The 22,540-nt window shown below is 41.0% G+C and overlaps 1 protein-coding gene and 1 non-coding gene across 2 annotated transcripts in view; both read right to left on the reverse strand.

Annotated features, from left to right (window-relative positions):
- Positions 1 to 22,540, reverse strand: part of PDE4D (phosphodiesterase 4D) — a 798,342-nt gene that overhangs the window by 27,952 nt on the left and 747,850 nt on the right. The window contains 1 exon segment of the mRNA XM_028516375.2: positions 21,843 to 21,955. Within this exon segment, the coding sequence (XP_028372176.1) occupies positions 21,843 to 21,955 (113 nt within the window).
- Positions 5,414 to 5,543, reverse strand: LOC114514542. Its single transcript, XR_003686076.1, has one exon. It is a non-coding gene; the product is annotated as a small nucleolar RNA SNORA38 (small nucleolar RNA).

The raw sequence follows: 22,540 nt of genomic DNA on the forward strand, positions 1-22,540 counted from the left end.
ATTTGAGGAACAGCTTTGTTCTGAGGAGTCATTTCAGAAAACAAAAAACGTATCTTACAAACACTATATGGGTCTGAAATCAAGAGGCACTCCAGGTTGATTTCAGTCATTGGTAATTAAGGAAACAAAAATTAAAGCCCAGGTGCGATGCCAACACATACTAGAAAGGCTGAAATGAGAAGTACAGGCAATATGAAATGCTGGTCAGGATGCAGAGCAAATGAACTCTCATACGTTGCTGGAGGAAATGCAAAATGGTCTAGCAACTTTTAAAGACAGTTTGGCACCTCCTTTCCAAGCTCACAAGAACGCTGACTATATGATTCAATAATCCCACCCCTAGTTATTTACCTAAGAGAAATGAAGACATAAGTCCATACAAAAATCTATATTCAAATGTTTATAGCAATTCTACTCTTATCAGCTGAAACCTGAAAATAGCCCAGATATCAACTGGTGAATGGATGAACAAATTGTGATACGTCCATAAACTAAGTACTAGAAAGCAATAGAAAGAAACATATTACTAATACATGCAACATGTTACTAGTGGATGAATCTCAAAAGCAATGTGCAAAGAGAAAGAAGCCACTTACAAAAGGCTACAGATACGCTGTATGATTTCATTCACAGGACATTCTGGAAAGGCAAAGCTAAGGGGCCATCAGGTCACTGGTGGCCAGTGACTGGGAGGGGAGGAAAGGGAATGACTACAAAGGAGCAAGCGGAACTTTTTGGGCGATGGAAATATTCTGCATTGAGATTTTGGTGGTGGTCATCCAATTGTATACATTAGTCAAAATGTACTCAACTATATCTAAAAAGAGTATATCTTACCATGTGTAAGTTTTACCTCAAAATCTTACTTTAAAATAACATTTTTACCCTTTCAAAGAGCTCCACCATTACATCCCCGGCAAATAGGCATGTCTGTCTAAAGTCCAAGTTAGCTTTGAATAATACAATACTGTATATGGTAAATTCCTATTTATGAAAAGCCTTACTATCCTCATAGCTATTAATAGCATTTTTATTTAACCCTTTGTTATAAAAAATTCCCTAAAATATTTTAAATAGTTTTCTGCTTTCTTAAACAAATAAACTGATCTTAATTATTTAACGGTGATCCTGGGCCACATTTACTCACCCAAGAATGAACAGTCAACAGATACTTATTTTATTGTATGTTCATTCTAGGCCAAGCACTGTGCCAGCTGTAAGAGATTAAAAAAAATAATAATCCAGTGAAGTGGGTAGAGCTGCTTGCAGAAAACTGAACAGTCTCAACTGGTATATTCATTTTTGAATTTTTCTCTCACTTTTTCATAGGTTTTATTTTTCTGAGTCCTTGGTTGCCAGTCTTTTCTTCTTATGGTCAGTACAGATCAGCCTTCATACAGTCAATTAAGCATTCATTCCCCCATTCTCTCACAGTGGGGTTTTGTTTAAGGCAGCATTTCCCAGAAGGTGTTGTGAGGAACAGTAGTTCCATTCTCAAAGAAGACAATCAGTGTAAAATAAGCTTCTGACATTGTGCTAACCTTCTTGGAGAGTGTGTGCACTATTAGCATCTTAAAGGCTTTACTAAGAACAGTAATAAATAACCTTTTACCTTTTGTTTAACCTAGAATTTCTCAAACTTATTTTACTACCTCACTCTGCTTTCTTCACAGTAACAAGCATAACCAAAAATACTAGGGTTTCACTGAAAATTCTTGTGGAAAGTAATGGACTTAAATACCAGATATTTTTTCGAGTGATTATTTACTTATTCACTCAACAAAATACAATATAAAACAGCTAATATGTGTCAGCATGGGTGATACAAGAATGAACAAGACAGAAAGTCCCCTGTTGATGTAAACCTTGGACTCTTGAGGCAGAAAGACAAAAAGCAAGCCTTAGACCCAAAAAAGAGAGATGAACATGCTGAACGAAGAAAAGGAGGTAACATGATCCTGTGACGGTGGACTATTACAGTCGGGACCAGCTGCGCGGGGCAGGTATTGTCCGAGAGGAGACCCTAACGACGAGAAGGAGCCAACCAGAGGATACGGGATGGGGCGGAGCTTTCTGAACAAGGGCTGGACAAGCAGAACGAGCACAGCCAGCGTGAGGGAATAAGTACACAGGATGAGACCAGAGGAAGGTCAAGGTAGGGCCAGGTCAAGATCAGGTGGTTCCTCATAAGCTTTCCAGAGGGAGTGGAATACCACCTGGAAGGTCCAGAGCAAGGAGTGACAGGATGTGATTTACATTTTAAAAAGTCATCTCTGGAGAGGATGGTTTGCGGAGGGGCAAGAGCAGACAGAAGAGTGGAGGAAACACTTGAGGTGGAAGAGCTAACAAGATTCGAACGCTGAGTACAGGTATGTTACATCCTTGGTTAGGTTTATTCCTAGGCATTTTATTCATTTTGAAGCAATTGTGAATGGTATGGTTTTCTTTCTTTTTTTAAAAAATTGCTTTATTGTTGTTCAATTACAGTTGTCTGCATTTTTCCCTGCCTCCCAAACCCACCTCCCTCCCCTGATTCCACCCCCTCCCTTGGTTTTGTCCATGTGTCCTTTATAGTAGTTCCTGAAAAGCCTTCTCCCCACTGTCCCCTCCCCCCTCCCCTCTGGCTATTGTTAGATTGTTCTTAATTTCAATGACTCTGGTTATATTTTGTTTGCTTTTTCCTTTTGTTGATTATGTTCCAGTTAAAGGTGAGATCATATGGTATTTGTCCCTCACCGCCTGGCTTATTTCAGTTAGCATAATGCTCTCCAGTTCCATCCATGCTGTTGCAAAGGAAAATGATTAAGACTGAAAAAAGAAATAGAATATACAAATAAGTGGAAGCACATACCTTGTTCATGGATAAGATGTATTAACATCATTAAAATGTCCATACTACCCAAAACAATCTATAGATTCAACACAATTTCTATGAAGATTCCAATGAACTAGAACAAATATTTCAAAAATGTATATGGAACCACAAAAGGCAACAGCTATCCTGAGAAAGAAGAACAAAGTTGGAAGAATCATGCTACCTAATATGAAACTATTCTACAAGGCCATAGTAATCAAAATAGCATGGTACTGCCACACAAAAAAACTCCCCCACATAAACCAATGGAAGAGAGTAGAGAGCCCAGAAACAAACCCACACCTTTATAGTCAATTGATAATGGACAGAGAAAGCAAGCACATTCAATGAGCTAAAGATAGTCTAGTCAATAAATGGTGCTGGGAAGATTGGACAGAAATATGCAGAAAAATAAAACCAGAACCACCTTCTTATACCACACTCAAGAATAAATTCAAAATGGATCAAAGACATAAATGTTAAACAAAAAACAAACAAACAAAAAAGACTTGAATGCTGGAAAGTGAAGAGGCAGTGAGAATCAAGTCCTAGACTTCTGGCTTGAGTGGATATTGGGGCCGTTTGCTGAGATGAAGGAGGCCGGGAGTAGTGTATAGATTTGGAGGAGGATGAAAAAGGCAAAGAAGAGTCCCATGAATGAAGTGCAAAGCTCTTTATAAATATATGAAGTTTTTTTTAACTGTTGAGGGACGTAACTCCTCCTCTCCCCCAGTTCTTCACAGAGTTCTGAATAAGGAGAGCTGCTGGGGCGTGGTGTTGTAGTTGCTTTCACGTGCTCTAACAACGTTTTATTTTACAGACCGTTTTCATCAAACTTTTTAAAGACATTTTTAGAGTAGCCCAATGAAAGGGGTGATGACTGATAATCTACTTTTTAAATCCCCTCTCTATAGCACGTAGGTAATGTAAAAGCCTAGGCAAGAAAGAGTACCCAACATAACCAAAATTAGAATCTAGCATGCAAGGTGGCAGTATTTTTATCATAGTACTATGCCTTGTTTAAACATTTTAGGAATGAAGGCTTTACGAGAAGCAACCATAACCACAGTTAAAAATGGCGCGGTAATGGGATTTTTTTCCTTATTTGCAACAGTGACAGAACAGTAGAGTGTGAGGATTCTGAGAAGTGCCTTGGCATAGTGCATAGGTTTCTCCAGTTGGCTTCACCGGAGTTCAAACCTAGGCCCTGTCGCTTGTGAGAACTAAAACACACAGCACGGTCGTTAGGGTCTCTGGGTTGCGTGGAAGGAGTCAGAGCTAATGAGGGTAACCTGGCATAGGACTAAGCGGATGTCAGGAGCCCAATGAACTATTTATATTGTGCCCCGAAACACTGAAACTTGTCGTAAGAAAAACAATCTGATTAAAACTGCTGCATTAAGATTCCTGCAATAATATCCACCCGATAGTTGATGCAATCAATGGTTTGTCTGTGAACTATTAGAATCACTGGTAGCAGCTGAAATGCTAGGGAGATGTCAAACAGGTACGAGTAATTTTCTCAGAACGCACTGACCTGACAAATATAAGACATCCCTGTAGGCTTTGGGACCAAATTCCAATCTCCAAAGGCGCATGTAGGTGCCACCCTATGGAGACTTGGGACCCAGGAGATCAAGCCCAGCACCAATGAGTGTTCGGTGATAATCCCTTCAATCGGCAAATATTTAACTAGCTCCAACTATGTGTTAGCTACTGTTTGAGGCACTTCAGTCAGCAAGTCACGTGTTCCGAAGGAGCGCACGTCTGTTAGCGCGTGGGGGACAAGGCGCACAAACAAGTGCAGGGGCCACCCCGCTTCCTTCCAGTGTGCCTTCCTGTGCTGCGGGGGCCGGCCCAGGGACAACTCCGTGTTCCAGGGCCTTGCAGCGATGCTTTCAGATATGATGTAATCTCTTCTCATCAGATGAGCCCCTGCTGCCTCCCATAAATTAAACACTGCCAATCTCACTGTTGTACCCTTGTAGACAACCTGCCTCTTCTCTCTGGCTGTGCTGATGTCTCTTTCTTTTTGTGATTTCTCTAGAAATATCTGGATGTGAGTACCCTTTTAAAATTTTTCCCGCTTTGGATTCAACTGAAATCTCAGAATATTTCCTTTTTCCCACTCTCTCTATTCTCTTCTTCTGAAATTCAAATTAGATGCATGTTGCCATTTTGCTGGAAAAGGAAATCTGGCCATATTTTAAGTATACACTGTTATCCACAAAAGAGAGCATAGGTTAGATAATCATCATTAATTCTACAGCAGTCACTTTATTCAAAATATTACTTTTAAAGAATTTTAAAAAATTAAATGTGATTGTTCTTATATCCTGAAACTGCTGGCTCTAAGATACTGAAAAAAAAAAAAAACAATTAGATTTATCTAACTGCCTATAAAGTTAAGATGTACCTATGTGTCTTCTAATAAAGAACTCAGACCTGAGAACACAGTTAAAAACATTATTTAACTGTTTTGTTCACACTTCAGTAAAAATGGTTGTTAACCACTTTGACATTTATTCTTCTAAGATACCTGCCTATGTTTTTTTCTCTCTGTGTGGGATGGCTGATCTTGAGCCTGCAGGGAGCAAGCTGGCCCCAGACCTCCCCAGTCCACACTCCTGTGCCTCCAATCCTTACGTGTCCAAAGACAGGGAACCACAGACACACCTTCGAAGGAGGATCCCATGTTTATGCCTTTAAGATGGGAGAATATAAAAAGTTTTGCTCCTGAGAACAAAAATGACAGGAAAAAACAAAATAAAGTAATACAAACCAAAACGAACAACTCTGTTACTTGACCTTCCAAGTGTGAAAATAATGCCTTGTGAGACAGTCAGTCAATCATACATTAGATAGAACGGGAACGCCAAACATACAATTGTTTGACAGTGTGAACTATGTCCAAGTTGGAAAGTTCCTCTAAAGACATTTAGTTCAACCTTCCACCCAGAGAGGAGTCAGTCCTACAACTCTTCATAATTAAGAGTCCTCCTCTCCTGGATTTCTTCCACGGTTGTGTAAGTCTGTTCCACTTTCGGTGATTGTAGTTTTAAAGCTTGGAGCTAATATTGAGCTAATGACCATTAGCTTGCATTGACCTAATACTATTCTTCAAGAGCTCTTTCTAAACCCTTTAAAATTGATTTCACTCTGGACACAGCAAATGAAAATAAAATGTAGCTCAGGGATTTCATTAAGAGGCTGCAACAAATAGGACAGTAGTCAATATCTGAACCATTTACATATCAAAAAACAACAACACTGGAGGACTTACAAATCAGGATCAACAGCTAAACAGGAACAGTCACAGCTTGGGCTGTTACCTTCCCCCAACAGCAAGGGCAGCAAGTAAGTGAATTAGAACATATGAACTTCCCTTTGGGGTACTAAGAAAACACACCAGACTGTTTTAATACAGGGTTGGGCAAGTAAGTTTATAGTTGTTTGTATGGAAAATGATACAACAATTAATAAATATTAATACAAGAATAAACTGTGTTTTACATACTCACAACTGTAAACCTATTCACATGCTTGATTCTCTAACAGATTCTTCTTGCTTTCATATGTCCCCTCAATATGATCTATCCATCATACCCTCACTAGATTTATCTTTCTGAAATTGTTTGGCTATTACTTTCCTTGTAGCGTTTTTCTTATAATACAAATGCAAGTGTTCTTCAGGACTTGCAGTGTGATGGGCAAAGGCCTTGTCAGTCATCTCAGGCTCTCTGCGGCGTGGCCCCAGCACACGTTTCTCACACCCACCTCTGTTCCTGTGTTCGGATTTCTGTTCCAGGCAGGCGCACTCATCCAGAGCACCCACTACTCACCCACTCCCACAAACATACAACAAAGCTAAATCCACAAGTGTGTTCCATTCTATCCTGCCTCGTTTAGCTCCTGAAATATTATCTATTTCCTCATTAGAAACCTTTTTGAACTCTCCTTGTTCAAGATCCAGACTAAGTAGCACTTTTGGGAGATGCTACTCAGTCATTCTGGTCCTTACTGTTGAACATGCTCTGAACAGCTACGGGACCACAATGCAATCCATCACCCACCACCCATTAACATACACCAAGCTTACTTACACAGCAGCCACATTTCAGTGTGTATGTCTATAAGCTTTATCTATCTATTTATCTATTATTTATCTATGTATCTATCTATATAGACATCCAATGACCTATGTGTTTGAATAAAAACACACATACATAAAAGCCTCGTTTTGTCTATAAAAACCTCGGGAGCAGATATATGTCCCGCAGTAACCACTCTTAAAAATCTCCCTCATGAAAGCCTATATGCTAGATTGTGGTTATTTGAAGCCAAAAGGCACAAAACAACAATGAAAAACCCTCATAAGGACTTAGTTCTTATATGAAAATGGACCTGGTCTAGAAAATGGTCAAGTATCAAACACAAAGAATACAGACACAGCAGAAGAAAAATCTCATTCAGAGTAATGATGTCAATACAAGACCCAAATCCAGGTCATGTCTATCAACAACAAATGTTTATTCGCCAGATGAAGCCCTGACAAAGGAAACAGAGGGCTGTTCTGTTCGGGGCCACTCGATCTTTCCTGTGCCTGGTGACCTCATCTGGAAAACGGAGGTGGTGAATAGGTTGATCTCACAGATCCCTTTCACCTCTGAGGACTTGTGGAATGAAAAACAAAAAAACAACCTTTATGAAGCATATGAAAGTTTGATTTCTCTGCAAAGTGGCTGACAGCGAGTGGAAAATGGAAAGGCATCCATCACCTCCTCAGTGACTCATTTTCAACTCTTAGAACGACGACGTGGCTGGGGAATTTCTTATCCTTCTGGTACATCTGGTGGCAGACCCATGGCTAACCTTGTCATGGGCTGGAGCTAGGTTCAAGGTCATTTCATCCCCTCCTTGGTTTATCAGCTGGATTGTCATTTTAAATCTGTGCCCCGATGAAAGGGTTTATTTTTGGTTCTCGTTCCTACTTGCCCCAAGAAGAGACACCTAGTAACCTGATACTGATATTTGACACTTTTGTTAATAATCACAACCCGAATGATTTGGAGGGGTCTTTCAGGCCATCCAGTAAGCAGCGCACCAATTTTTAGACAAAGTGGAATGAAGGTCTATCTACATGAAACCCTTACAACTCTAATGAAAGTTTCTTTCCATGTGTGCCTTCAGATACATTCTTCCAAAGTAATCATAATTAAGTGGTCAGCGAGAGTGTAAATAAGAATATGCTATCATGGAGTGCTAGGTAACGGAGCTCAAACTAAAGTAAACAAATGCTCTGGGCCATCACATATGCGAGCTAGCGAGGTCCCATAAATCACCATGACTGGGTATCAGGATTTCAAAGGCACCCTCTGTGAGCTCTGTCGTCCAGGCGTGTTGATTCAGGCTCCAGTTGCACTGGGTTACTTATATGGCAGCATATGAAGTTCACCTTTAAGTTTAAAAATAGTTCCAATCCCCATCCCTACTACAGCTGGGCCACACAGTACCTACTGTGTGTGTGCACCACACTATGCGCTTGACATAATTTTCATTTAATTCTCATAATAATCGTGCGAGATAGATTTTGTTCGTCCTGATTTACAGAGGAAACAGCAGCTCAGAGAGATTGAGGCAATTTAATTATCCAAGGTCAGAACTCTAGTGTGGGGCGGATTCAGAAGATAAATTGTCAAGCTCATTGGAATTGAGGAGATTTAACGCAGAATCAAGATAAAGGTTCACATTTGTCATTTGCTATTCTGTTCCACTTTTCTCTTTTGGCATCTACTGATTACTCATGAAGTACTACAGTGAATCAGCTTACACTTACTGTGACCCAGTCTCTCTTCCCCTGGCCCAGCCCGTACCTTGCTGCCCCAGACTCTCACTCCCAGACAACAGGGTCCTCGGGGGACAGCCCAGAAGGTGACTGTGACATACCACCTGTGCTGCTGCTGGGCCATGACTCACGGAAGCAACGGGTGAAGGAAGTGACGCCAGCTATTGGTGTTTGAAGACTCAAGCCTCAGAAATACATTCTGTGTGTAAGTCTCCCCTCTCCCACCTCCCTTATCTCCGCAACTGACTGTCTTCCCCTGAACAGTCACAGGGGATTTAATGTTTTCTTCAAGGCTGTCCCAAAGGTTCATTCCAACCTGATTCCACCCTATGGGCCCTGAGGGAGACAGTGGGCAGGAACGCAAACTGGTCAGTCCGATCCAGCCAAAGGGGCCCTGACCCTAGGCCAGCCCAGTCAGATGCTCCTCCTTTCCCCACCCTTCCCCTTCCTCACCTAATACAACTTACTTTGCTTCAATTTCCATTTTTCACTCTAGCTACAAGTCTATCTTCCCTCCCCATCCTACCCCCTCCTCCCAGAAAATAGCCAACCCCAGGATTGGTAACAGGCCATTTAAAAATCCTGACACCAGCTTAAACCTTCCCTGAGTTAATCCTTTCAGCTGCATCCTCCCCCTCCCCCCACTACTGATCAAGCTTTATCCCATCAGTTCTACTCACCCGCCCCTCCAAATCCCATCAGCTCAAAATCTCAGATCTGCTTTAGTCCGCCGGTCTTCTCAGACCACTGACCCCATCACCCTTCAGTTTGTACCTGTGCCTAGTTAACTACGTGTTGCCGCCCAACCTAACATGCTGTCTCACCATCACACTCTTCCTAGGAGTCAGGTCCTTTCCGCCCCCATGCCAACATGACACAGGGGACAAGGAAGGCAAAATAAGCTGCACTGTAGGGTTCCCCTCTAGGATTTATGTTTTGCTGAAACTGCTCTTGCAATTTTGGAACCTAGTGCTCAATACATTAAAAAAATTATTCATCACATTTTGAAAATGCAGCCTGAGAACAAACACTTGTTTTTCTTTCTCCCCATCCTCCCCGCTCCAGATGCTACATTTAGAAAAATAATGATCTCTGCATGTATTAGGAAGCATATGGTGGGGGGAGGGCAGGGGAGAGCAATGGGGGAAAAATTGGGACAACTGTAACCGAACAACAGTAGAAAGAATAAAAACAAAAAAAAAATAGTGAAAAAAGAAGTATGTGCTCTTGGACAAGTTTCACAGAGCATCAGTTAGTCATCTTTAATAAAAATGAGACAAATTGTTATGGCATATAGTGTGTTGTTTCTGAGACCAGGTTGGGAATTCAGGGTTTGAGGTCTGAGAAAACATCGGGATTACACCTTCTACTAGAAAGTGAGGGGCACACTGGTGTCTTCCCGCCCTGCTCTCAAAGTCTGCTCGCCTGCACCACATGGATGATACCAACCAACATGCTTGAAATACAAAAAGGACTTGTGGACAAGGATGACAGTGTGGCGATTGTTGTGGGGAGGGGCTAAAAGGGGACTGAATGGGAAAAATACAATAGAGGTTAAATTTAAAAAAAGAAAACATGGATAGGTCCACAAGTAATTTTTTCACTAAGTTTACTTTTCAGAGGATAATTCCTCTCATATGGAGACCCATTATTCAGTCTGTAATGATTCAGGTTTTTGTCTTTTGTGTCTCTTCTACTACGTACCCTTCTGTCATTTTACTGCTCATGTCCACTACACAGAAAAATTAAGATTTAGGCTCAGTGAGTATCTTCCTTTAAAGTAACCTTTCCTGATGTATATTAAAGAAATAATTATGTAAGTCAGCAAATATCCACTTAACACCTAAATCTATGAAAGACTTGGAGCAAATCTCTTTTTGAAAAAATCCACAAAAGATTCAAAACTTTAGTTCTCCTAAATCTATCTCAACGTCTGTGTACTCTTTTAACAGAATTATAGCTTTTTTCATCCTTTGCAGTCTTTAAGCTCTTCTGTGAAATGAGGCTCCCTTGCAAATAATAAAAATGACACCTATATATATTTAAAGTACCCCTGAAAACATTCTCTTTATTAAAAACTGTTTAAGCCTTCCCAAATTTGAAATTTATCCTCTTCCCAAATTCTTGGGACAAAGACCATCATTATTAAAGCTGTAATTCATTATTTTTCTGCAGCTTGAAAAAATCCTAGCAAATATAAAATTAAAGTTTTCTTGGGCAGAGAATATACTCCTTTTCTAAAACTTGAATTTGAAGTAAAGGCATAAACAACAATCTCACTAAAAATGCTGTTTTCTTTGTAATTTTGTATAATTTAGCATGACATAAAATTCTTTAAATAGACACATGCTAGTTTTACTTTTGTATAGTTTTTGAAAAATAATTTCCCACTGTAATGAAATATCTGTTAGTTCCCCCTAATGGGTTTGGACTGTGATGATCAGGTAGAATTAGAGGAGAGCAACAGAAGGCAGGCACTTTGCTATGCTCTCTCAAAATATTTTGGAGAGCAGTATTTAAGGTATCTTTATTCATCTTTAGGTCTAAAACAAAACAAAGCAACCGAAACACTGCTGGGCTGACAGTGGACAGGAGGAGGCTTAGCTCAGCCAGTCGTTGTCTGAAATGAAGACGACAGCTCTCAGCCAGCACCTACTCCACCATGGCAACTGTATCTTTGCCTGGTTGCTAGGGACACTTCCTCCTCAGGCCAGTGCTTCCGACTCTCCAGACCTGTTTACGACAGACGGAGGTGTTTCCCAGTACGGTGCCTCGGTCTGCCCAGCACACCCCTTTCCAGTCACAAAGACCAGAGGCTGCAGACCAGAGACGCTGACGGGACTCCAGCACGCCTCAGGTAAAGCTGCACAGGATGCTCCCCGACAGGCAAGTGCCAGCCAGCACATCCCTTCCTCCCAGGGTAGCAAGGGACGTATTCAGAGAGGTCATTTTTAGTTGAAACAAACCCATAGTAAGAATGTTATTGCTGAAGTAGATACAATGGAGACAGCACTGTTTTAAGGCCATCGATATGGCCTGTATAGCTTTTGTCTGTATACGATAGAGTTTAAATGCGATTAGACTAATCTGAGCATAAACTATGCTAAAATTTCTGAGAGATGGGTGCAAGCAGAACTGAGATTCTTAAATGGGAAATCATTAGGTTTCTTGTCAGTGAAAGAAAAAGCACCTTTTTTGCAAGACATGAAGTGTAACGCCCAGACTCCAAGGTGAGAACAGCACTTACAGGAACAAACATCATGCAAGTGGTACTAATTATGTGACCGAACACGCAGTGATACATTGATGTCCACTAGTTTTTGATTATAAGGCCTTGTCGAGGATTCATCAATTCTTTGAGTACACGGTAGGAAATTCCCCGTTTCTGTACTTGGACAGTTATTGAGTCCATCTGCTTATCAAAAACACGGCTTGTATTCCATTTACACAAAGAGAAAAAAGTGCAGCTCCCACATGTGACTTATGAATATGAGTTGAGATAAAGGCTACACAGATGACCCAGAGTGATGCAGAAACACTCCAGGAAGTGAACTACATAAGAAGTCAGGAGACTTCTAACTACACAGGTGGACTTGGACACGTTTTAGGCCTAATCTTCCCAGTCAGACTAGATGAGTTCGACAAATGATCGCTTCTGCCTGTTTAGTACTAACACACAGGGCTTGGGGTCTGAGATGAATAATGGATTAAAGCAACTACGATGCTTTGAAATATTGATCATGCTAAATGCTACCAAAACGACCAAAGGAGTAGGCAGGAAGAGATGATATTTTCATTTTATTAATTTATATTACTTCCACTGAAATGACATTAGAAGAATTAGGATACATTTCTTCAGTTCTTTGACCAAATGTTTGGTAACTCCCTTGCAAAAGGTCTGACAAACAGTAAGATGGACACTACTAACCACGAAGGAAGAACTTTGATCTTCTGAGCCCTCTTAAGTAAAATGAACCTCACTTCCTAAGATTGATCAGTAATGACTCCGACAGCACTGAGCGCAGAAGCCCTGACAGCTGCATTTCCAGGATCACCACAGCACCATCCCTACGCCTCATCCAATATTTATCGAGCACCTACTCAACAAGGCCTTGTTGTGCCCGCTGTTGGTGAGGCTGGAGGAGGAAGACTAATGACCTCACGTGCAATGTAAGAAGAATAAGACAAAGAAATAAACAATGTACTAAGAGTTAAGAGAACTACGAATAAAGTCCTGCGGAAGGTCAAAGGAGGAAGACATTACACTCAATTAGGGGAGGCTGGGGTGGAAGACATGGGAGAAGATGCAACAGAAAAGGCTTCACAGAAGAGGAAGTATCCCGGGTAGGCCTTAAAGGATGACTAAGATTTGTTTTGGAAAAGTTTTAGAGTTACAGAAAAATTGGGAAGATAGGTAGAGTTTCCATATGGCCCACACCCTGCTTCACCTGTTATTAACATTTGTCCCCATTGTTGAACCGATGCTGATACAGTGTTACTAAGGAATGGCTACTGTATTCAGATTTCCTTAGCTTTCCCCAGTGTTCTTTTTATGTTCCAGGATCCCTCCCAGGACAGCACACCACACACTGGGTTGTCTCCTTGGGTTCCTCTCTAGGGAGAGGCTATGGTGGTTTCTCAGATTTTCCTTCTTTTTGATCTTGACAGTTTTGAGGGGTACTGGTCAGGTGTTTTGTAGAATGCCCCTCAACTAGGACTTATCTGATGTTCTCCTGATTAGAGCGGGGCTGGATGCTTCTGCTAGGAAGACCACAGATGTGCAGTACCATTGTCATCAGACCGCATCAAGGGTACACACTGCAACGCGACTTAGCACTGCTGGCGTTAGCTGTGATCGCCTGGCCGGGATGGTGTGCGCCTGTCAGGCTTCTCCCCCACCGAGGCCCTCTCCTCCCCCTCCCACCTTGTGCTTTTTGGAAGGAAGTCCATGTGCACGGCACACACTTAAGAAGTGAGTAGTTTTATGCTCTCCCTCTTCGAGGGCTGAGTACCTACATAAATTATTTGGAATTCTTCTGCAGAGGAGATTTGTCTATTCTGCTTGTTTAATTATTTATTCAATAAAGTATTTATATCAATATGAAACTCGTGGATTTTTTTTTACATTTTGGGTTATAACCCGATTCTCGCTTATTTTCTTCATCATCTGCTTTAAGCTCGGGTGGTCGGGAGCCCTGTCACAGGTCGGCCCTTGCGTCCCTTTGATCCGTTCCCATCCGTGAGCAGTTCTGTCTGTTTGCGCACTTCCCCACTTTCAGGCACTACAACGTGCTCCGGCCTCGTCTCCTGTCCCCATTCTAGAACCGACCATCTCTTTAAGAGCTCCTGAGACCTCTGCTTGGAGGATGGTATTAGAGACTGAGCTGAGGGTGCTAGGTGTGTTCACTGCTCGTGAGGTGTCACTGCTTCAGGATCTCTGAGCTGACAGCACAGGGGAACGTTTGTGTATATACTAGAGTTAGCCTAATGAGAGGTGCAATGACATGCTATGTCCTTAATATACTTTTCTTAGCACTAAATGTGAATAAGAGATTCTGTGCCTGGGTTGCGTTCAGTCTCATTCAGAAGAATGATAGGGATACATTACATTTATGGAAATGACTGGCTAAACTGTCCTCTGCTGCTTTATGTATTCCTCCTAGAAACAGCTCAGAGACTTTAGATATTCTGGCAAAACTTCAGGCCACATGGATGGGCTGTTCTGTAAAACTGCACCAAGAAACAAAAGGTAAACTCCTTGAAAAGTCACTGATGGGAAGAAACGTGAAAACTCCAACAGTTTTTGTTCTTTAGGTTCAAAGAAACAAGCAAAATATAACCAAAGACACTGAAACAGAGAACAGTTGGACAGTGTTCAGAAGGAAGAGGGGAGGGAGTTTCAGGGGAAAAGGGGAAGGGTTTACAGGAACAAGTATAAGGACACATGGATAAAAACTAGGGGGGGTGGAAATGGGAGGGAGGAGGGGTCTGGGTGGGTGGGTGGTGGGTTGGGATGGGGGTAAAAGATAGAAAATTATACTGCAACAATTAAAATAAAAAATATATATATAAAAACTCCAACAGTCCTCTTTGGTGAGCAGTATCATCATTAGGCTGCCATTTCCTCTTAAAAGCTTGCTGGAAGTGCAAGTATTAGGATGGCAAAGCGGCACCTTCTCCAGCCCTCACCCCACAAAGTAAGAAAAGACAGGTGGTATTCCTTTACAGACTGAAATAAATTATTTGACATTACTGAGTCACCACTATGTTCCTGACTGTCTATACAATTTCTATCTTTTAATTTCACTAAATTGTCACAGCAACTACTTAACAGATGAGGACACTGAAGCACAGAAGGTAAGTTGTCCCATTTGCTCCTGCTGAAAGGCAGAGAGTGGGTCCAGCCCAGGTGGTCTGGCTGCAGGAAGGTGCTCTCCATCCACAGACCACTCTGCCTGAGGCCAGTGTCTAACGAATGGAACGTTTCTGATGAAAGAGTTTGGCATTTTCTCCTCTAGTGGGGAGATCCCATTAACGGCAGAGAAGGAAAACCATAGGTTGTTTAAAACAAATTTTTCTAATCAAAAATGACTCACAAAATTGTTTTTGCTGCCAATTTAGAATACTATACCAAATACTTGCCCAGTGTCTGTGAGTAGTAAGCAAAATGCTTTAAGGTGGTGTATATGAGCATTTTCTCATTGTGTTATATATTCAATTGTAATGTATAATAGAAAAAAAGATATAACCAGGACTTCAAATCGATGGTTTTTTATATATTCTTGCCTAAGATGAGGCTTTGGGGTGGGTACTTACAACTAAAAAAATAAATGCTTTAAATAAAAACATTCAACACACAGAGATTATGAATGGATAAAGAAAGTTTGAGCAACACTAATTTAGACTTATTTATTACAGAATAGAAAGGTCATGTTTTTCTTCTAAGAAATATTATTTTCTCACATTGCAAGGAGTGTAGGGCACATGGTTTTCTTAATCTCTTTTTAAAAATATATTCTAGACCCTGAATGACTTCATGCAACTTACTGAGCACGCAGGGTGTGCTACACGCCAAACTGAGCGTTGCACACGTCACGTCTGATGCTCTCAGCAACCTTTCCATTTTATTTTCTCCTTTTATCATCGCCATTTATAAGTGAAGAAACTGAGTTTCAGAGAAGTGAGGCACGTTGTCCAAAATACTAGGTAGGAAGCAGCAGAGCTGGAATATGAAACCGAGTTCACGTGACCAAAAACATCTATGTTCTTTCCACTCCACAAAGCTGCCGTCGGCATCACAGGGGCACATACCAGGCCAGGGAGGAAGGATCATTCATCCTCCTCAAAGTACACCAAGTATAGCACAACCACCACCACAAGCTCAGGGTACTAAACACAAATAGAGGAAAATACTTCATTAAAAAGTATTCTCCCTAAGTGTAAAGGATGATTAACCTGTTATCACCCAATGTAATTAATTTCTTAATGAACAGAGCAGAATTGTTTGTTGTTTAATCAACATCAAGGATCACTCCCCAACCTTGTTAGAATGAATAAAAGAAAATACCTTCTTGAAATGTCTTTTAAAACTAGCGAATGAGATATTAAAATAAATGGCTACGCATCTTTCTATTTCCTGGAAAGATCGCAGACCAGCACAGCCGATCACACCATCACCACACCATCACTACACCATTATTACACCATCACCACGCCATCACCACGCCATCACCACGCCATCACCACACGGGGCCAGGCGCAGGGAGGCCGCCCCGGCAGCACTCTGCCACGGCATGGGGAGCCCAGCTATTTGCGCTTTTAAAGGGCTGTTCTCCTTCGGAAAAAGAGAAAATCAGATTCTGCATATTTCATGGATTAACTGAGAATCATAGCATTTACAGCGTTTCACATTTGCCAGATGTGTAGATGTATCGTGATGGCTTCGATTTATGTGACTATCAGAGATCTTCTTAAATTGAACAAACACTTTACCATCCTTGCTATTTGGTAAAGAAAGTTTGTTTAATGTATCCATAACATTGGGAAAAGTACTATTTTACCTTGGCTAAGTCTTTTGTTTAGAAATTAAAAAAAAAAGCGACATAGTTAATAACACTTTGAAAAGGAAGTTACCACTACTCTGTCCTACGATTAAATCAATTAAATCAAAATGTAATAAACAGAGAATGATTTCCTTAGTAATGACTAATTTTCTGAATCAAAATATTACAAGTTTTGATAATTAAGTGTTAGAGATATTTAAGCTTATTGCTACTAAACACTGATTGATACAGGAACTGAGCTGAAGGTAATAGAGATAACTTAGGGTTTGTTTTATTCCATCGTGTTTTGATAAAGTGAAGGGCTTTACTATTCAATGAAACATAAAATTTCTGTTAAAAGCAGTTCCCTCTTTCTATTATTACTTAAAATAAAACGAAGTATTTTTTCCTACATTAATCATAAAAACAAGCATTCCCAATCTTTCATAATAACTATGGCACACATGTAAACTACATAAATCTTTGCAAAATGTACTTTTATTAAGTAAATGAAAATGCAGATAGCAAATCCAAAACATCAGTAAGTTGAGTTCTATAGTTAAAGGAAACACCCTCTTTTAAAATGTAAAGTTTTTCCTTAGGCATCTTTATTAATTTTTAACAATTCTCTTATGACGATGTCAATAAATTTCAGCATTTTAATGTAGAAAACAACTGTCATTTGCTATTTGTTCTTCAGCTTTCTTCTTAGCAAAAGTTAAACATTTGTTTCTGTTCTGTTATACTCATGTAATGGTGAACTATCTTAAGATTTAGCTGCTTCTGTGAACAGCCTATATTCATTCTACCACCTCTCTTTTCCAGAAGGAAATGTATCAGCAGTCACAGAGAGCTCTAGTGTATGTACATTATGTATGCACTGGCTATTAAAAAGCAGCAGGGGGAGCCGACAATGAAAACACTAGCAAAATTAAATTTTAATTTACAGGCAACAGAAACATGATAGAGATATTCCCTAAAAAACAAACAGACAAAATAAATTCCATAAAGAAGTCATGACCACATTTGCAAAGGTGGCCTACGTACAATACGTCTGGAATGAACTGAAGAAAAACTTTGTCTTAGAAGGATGCTTGAACCCTCACTTCAAGACAGATTTTTAGCTTGAAGCACAGTAGTTTCCAGCAATGATAAGACAAGGAACTGCCCCATAATTAGGAGGAAGAAAATTTTTTTTAGAGTGTAAATTTTGAGGGGAAATAAAAATGATCTTGGTTCCTCCTTCAAACATTACTGCACTTACACAAATAGATAAAGTTATGGGGCTCTGTAGCATCATCCTTGAAAAACCTGAGGCTTTAGATTCCTCGCCTGCCCCTCTTAAATCCTCAGCTGACTTTCCATAACACGGGGAAACTACTCTGCTTTATAAACACCCAAAAGGGTATTTTAGCTTTGCAAATCTGTACGGAAGGATGGAAATGTGTCCTCCAATCCCAAATTATGTTTTACACATTCCAAAAATTAATAGGAACTGTGTTTTCAATTTTAGAGGAAAAAAAGAGCATTGGCTCTTCTGTCTGGAATTCTGTAAATGGAATTTAAGAAAATACTTAATTTCTAATTAGAACTTCAAAATGCTTATGTTTATATTATACCAAAATAGTGAAAATATAATTTAAGCATTTTTATAATATAGAAATATACATTAAAGACAGTTACTTAATTACATGATGAAAATCCGTGAAAATTAAAATGTCAAGCATAAATTACAACTGAATGATTAAAAATACCCCATACTTTAGCCAAGTAAGCAAGCAGTGAAGTCTGACTTACACCTCAAATAATAATACAGGCACAGTGCCTACTACTGTCAGGCACTATTTATCAGCAAGCGATTTTATTCCTTCAAACTCCTGCATTGACCGTTCAAAACAGATATTGTGCCCGTCTTATGCTAAGGAAATTGAAAGTAAAAAAGTTGTCATTGCTCTAATGTCGCTCAGCTAAGCAAGGAAAAAAGTCATGATTCAAATTCTAGGTCTGTCCATCTCCAAAGCTTTGAGACCTCACCATAATCTCCCTCAACCATATCGATGAGGTTCCAAAGGAAATCTGTACAAATCGTAGGCAGATTAATGTGTTTTTGAGGGCAAATGCTACACATTTAACCACTCAAACTAAATGCCATCTGGAGCGTCTTATCCTACTTGGTACAAGCATCCCGTATGTATTACCGCCAACTAGGCCTTGGATGAGAATTCAATCAGTGATTTTCCTACCTCAGCACCACCGATGAGCGCTATGTACATTACAGCACCAATCAGGAAACAAACATAGCTAGTTGCTTCTAAAGCATCATTTAAAAACTGCTAATAATTTAGTTTCTTTTCATCAAGATTTCTGAAAACATTTTGAAAAATCTGTTAACCCAATTTGCTAACTGAGTTTGAAGAATCAATTTCCTTCTCCATACCCAAATCCATCCTCATAATAATCACTACAGAGACAGAGATTCTTTGTAGAGTTCTCTGCATAATCACTTGCAAATCCTGATCCTTACTAGTATTTTAATTGTTATTTTAATCTACCGGAGTGAATTTTTACAAAGCCTCAAGAGAGAAGAAACCAGAGAAAGATGTCATGACTTTTCATTTTCTTCTTTCCCTTTTTATTGAATTTATTGGGGTCATGACTTTTCAAAGGCAAAGAGAAGTAACCCAAAAACATCAGTTGGTTCAAACGAGTCCATGTTAAAAGAATGGACGGTAATAACAATAAAAAGCTAACCCGAAGCTATGTTTCAGACTTACTCATTCATACTCAAGCGATCTCAGACAACCTAGTGGCCGTGTGACACAAGCTGCTGCAATTCCAATTCAGACTTAGCTCCACTCACGGGGACCTTCGCATCAGCTGCTCCAACTCAGTTTACAGCTCACGTAGAGGTGACTTATTCACGCTCGTGTGATCCAGAAGAAGGGTCACTTTACAACCTTTACCAAGAGCTTTTTCTTTCCTTTTATGCTCATCTGTTTTCGTCTATAAAAGGTCACACCAGCTTGGCACTCATTTAGAAATGCATGGGTTAAAAAAAAATGAATGGCTTAACCATTGAAAGTTTAAGCAACAGCTTCATCTGAGTTGAAATTTTTTAATGTTAAAAATAAGAGCCCTGCCAGTAATCATTCGACTGTAAGGCATTAACACTGCTAGAAGGACTGCATTTTAGAAAAGTCTTTTCTCACTTAACCTAGATTGCACTTCAACCACATACACTCAACTCCCATATACACTAAACCTGTAAATTAACATGAAGTCCAATTTAGGGTCCTTCAGAGTAAAGGTTAAAAAAAAAACAGCCCTGTCTTAATGTGGTGCCTTTAAAAGAAAGGAACCATTTTGAGCAATTACTGTGACCTAAAGTTTTATTTTTATCTTAAAATGTAGATAAATTAATTACTTGACAGTTTTCACAGATTGTATTATTATTAGATTTCAAGTTTATTTTTAAATTAAAAGATAGTTCTCATCATTAGGAGTACAGATTTTGGGGGAAAGTAACTGTAGCTGTTCAGGTTCATGCTGCTGAAACAGTCCAGTCAAACCCTCTGGAAAACACAAGCGAATGCCTGCACATCGCTTCAGGTGCCTTCGGGTTCTGCCCTTTCTTTTTCCACACAGAAGTAACCAGAGAAGAGAATTAACTCAGGCCCACAGCAGAATGTCCCCATTCAGCAGGTAGGACAATGGAGATGAGATATTTAGCTTACGTCTACTGTTATTATGAATCAAATTTTGAAAGGGTGATTTATATTTTAGAAATATAATAAGTGAACTAAGAATTTGTTAGATGAGAACAATGGCACTTAATACCACACCGGGGAGTAGGAGAGCAATAACCAATCATTTTGATGAGGAGCCATACCAGATTTAGAAATGTGGCCCAAGTGACAAAATAAAATTCGGATTCGATCACTAGTGTTCATATAAGTAGGTCAGAGTGCTTATGGGTAGGTTAGTGCCTGCAGACAATGACTGAAAAGTCCCTTTTAATTTACTGAAGGTAACATTTCACTTAAAAATAATGCTGTCAACAGATAAGACAAGTGGCTGATGTGCTCTGGTATTTTAAAAAACTGCATAAAAAACAGGTGGGATAAAAACTACTGTAAGCTAAAAAAAAGCATCAATCACTCTTTGAAACATATGTGCACGTAAACAGTAAAATGGCATAACCCTACTGACCTTGTAAATAGGCAGCCAAAAATCAAATATCTTTAAGAGACAACGGTTACTCATTGTCACACAGAGTTACCCAGTCCTTGCAGGTTGAACCCCTCAGCCATTTGCATCCAACATGGGCATGTCTTCTTTCCTAGCCCCTCAGTCAAGACTCATAAGAAACATACATAACCAATTATTCCCTTACACAACTAAAGACAAACAGGAATTCCAAGAAATACAGCAAAGCAGACAACACTCTCCTTGCTTTAACAGCCATGTCAGGCTGAAGTTTACCTCTCAGCACTTGGGCATATATGGCACAAATGCCCCGTGAAGTGTCGAAGACTCAAAGAAACAAAGGTAGAGATCATAACGAATTTTCTAACTTTGCTGACGTTTCCTCTGTACATGTATGGCCAAGTGAACACACAAAGGCTCAGTTTTTACAGGGTACCCTGACACTGAGACAGATGAGGGCTAAGGTTCCAAGTTCAGTTTGAGTGGGGGTAGGTGGTGACACTCAAGAAGATTGCCTTGACCTCCAGCAACTCTTATTTCCAGCGGGGAATCCCAGGAATACCCTTAAACACGCAATGCCAATGGACCGGACTGGATTTCTGCTGCAAGGGCAAAATGTCACTTTGCCACCTCCCCAAAACCACTGTGTCCTGGAGGTACTGTCATCGAACGGTGTCAAAGCTGCTTTTGCAAAATGTTTAATTTGTCTGGAGTGAATGGGAGAGAGAGGGAAGGCACAGAATCAGGGACTTCCCTCGGAGGGAGCAGAACCGCCAACGTGCAGTAAGTGAGACAAATCTCCGTACACATTTCACGGGGCCACAGGCACTGGTGGCTTCACCGGAGTGGCAGTCAACAGCCTAGGGGCCTCGGTGAGAGCAGAGCAGGGGCTTACCTTGTTGGAGGCCATCTCACTGACGGAGTGCCTGGTCTGCAGGGTCTCTAGCTGGTCCAGACACCAGTCCAGCTCCTCCAGGGTCTCGCTGGCCAGTTTCTGGTAGGCCTCCTCTGCGAAGAGATAGGGAAAGGGGGACTCAGTTCTCAAGCGCTTCACGGGGCTGCCAGCGAGTTCAAAGGGGGCCATCCTGCCGTACCCCGCCATGCTCAGATGCCCGGTGCCAGCACATGAGGGCTGCTCCTTCATATTGCCAAGCCGGGCACCGCGAGGGGGACCGAGGCTCTGCTAGCCGGGCAGCTGGCCTCGGGAAAACACGGTCTCTCCAGCTTGGCGTTTTAGTTCAGCGTCCAGGGAGGGCGCGCGAAATGCAGCAAGCCAACTTTTACACGGAGACACGGACAAAAAAAACCACGATGCGACTTTGAGACGGTGTGGCGGGCCAGAGTCCTAGTCCTTGAGGATGACGAAGGGGGAGGCGCGTGCGCCCCGGAGCCCGCCCAGTGGAGGGAGCGTCTGGTCCACCGCCTGGTCTCCCAGGTGGCCAGCCCGGAGCCGAGCAGCGACTCCGCGCCCGCCCCGCCTGCTGAGCCTTCACTCAAAGCGAATGAATCAGCCGCGGCCGGGTGCGCGGCCACCACGTTTCCTGTTTTCTTTCTCAACTCCGCGGGCGGCGGGTGCAGCGCCGCTCCATCGCC

The sequence above is a fragment of the Phyllostomus discolor genome, chromosome 3, assembly GCF_004126475.2.
Source record: "Phyllostomus discolor isolate MPI-MPIP mPhyDis1 chromosome 3, mPhyDis1.pri.v3, whole genome shotgun sequence".
Classification (NCBI taxonomy): domain Eukaryota; kingdom Metazoa; phylum Chordata; class Mammalia; order Chiroptera; family Phyllostomidae; genus Phyllostomus; species Phyllostomus discolor.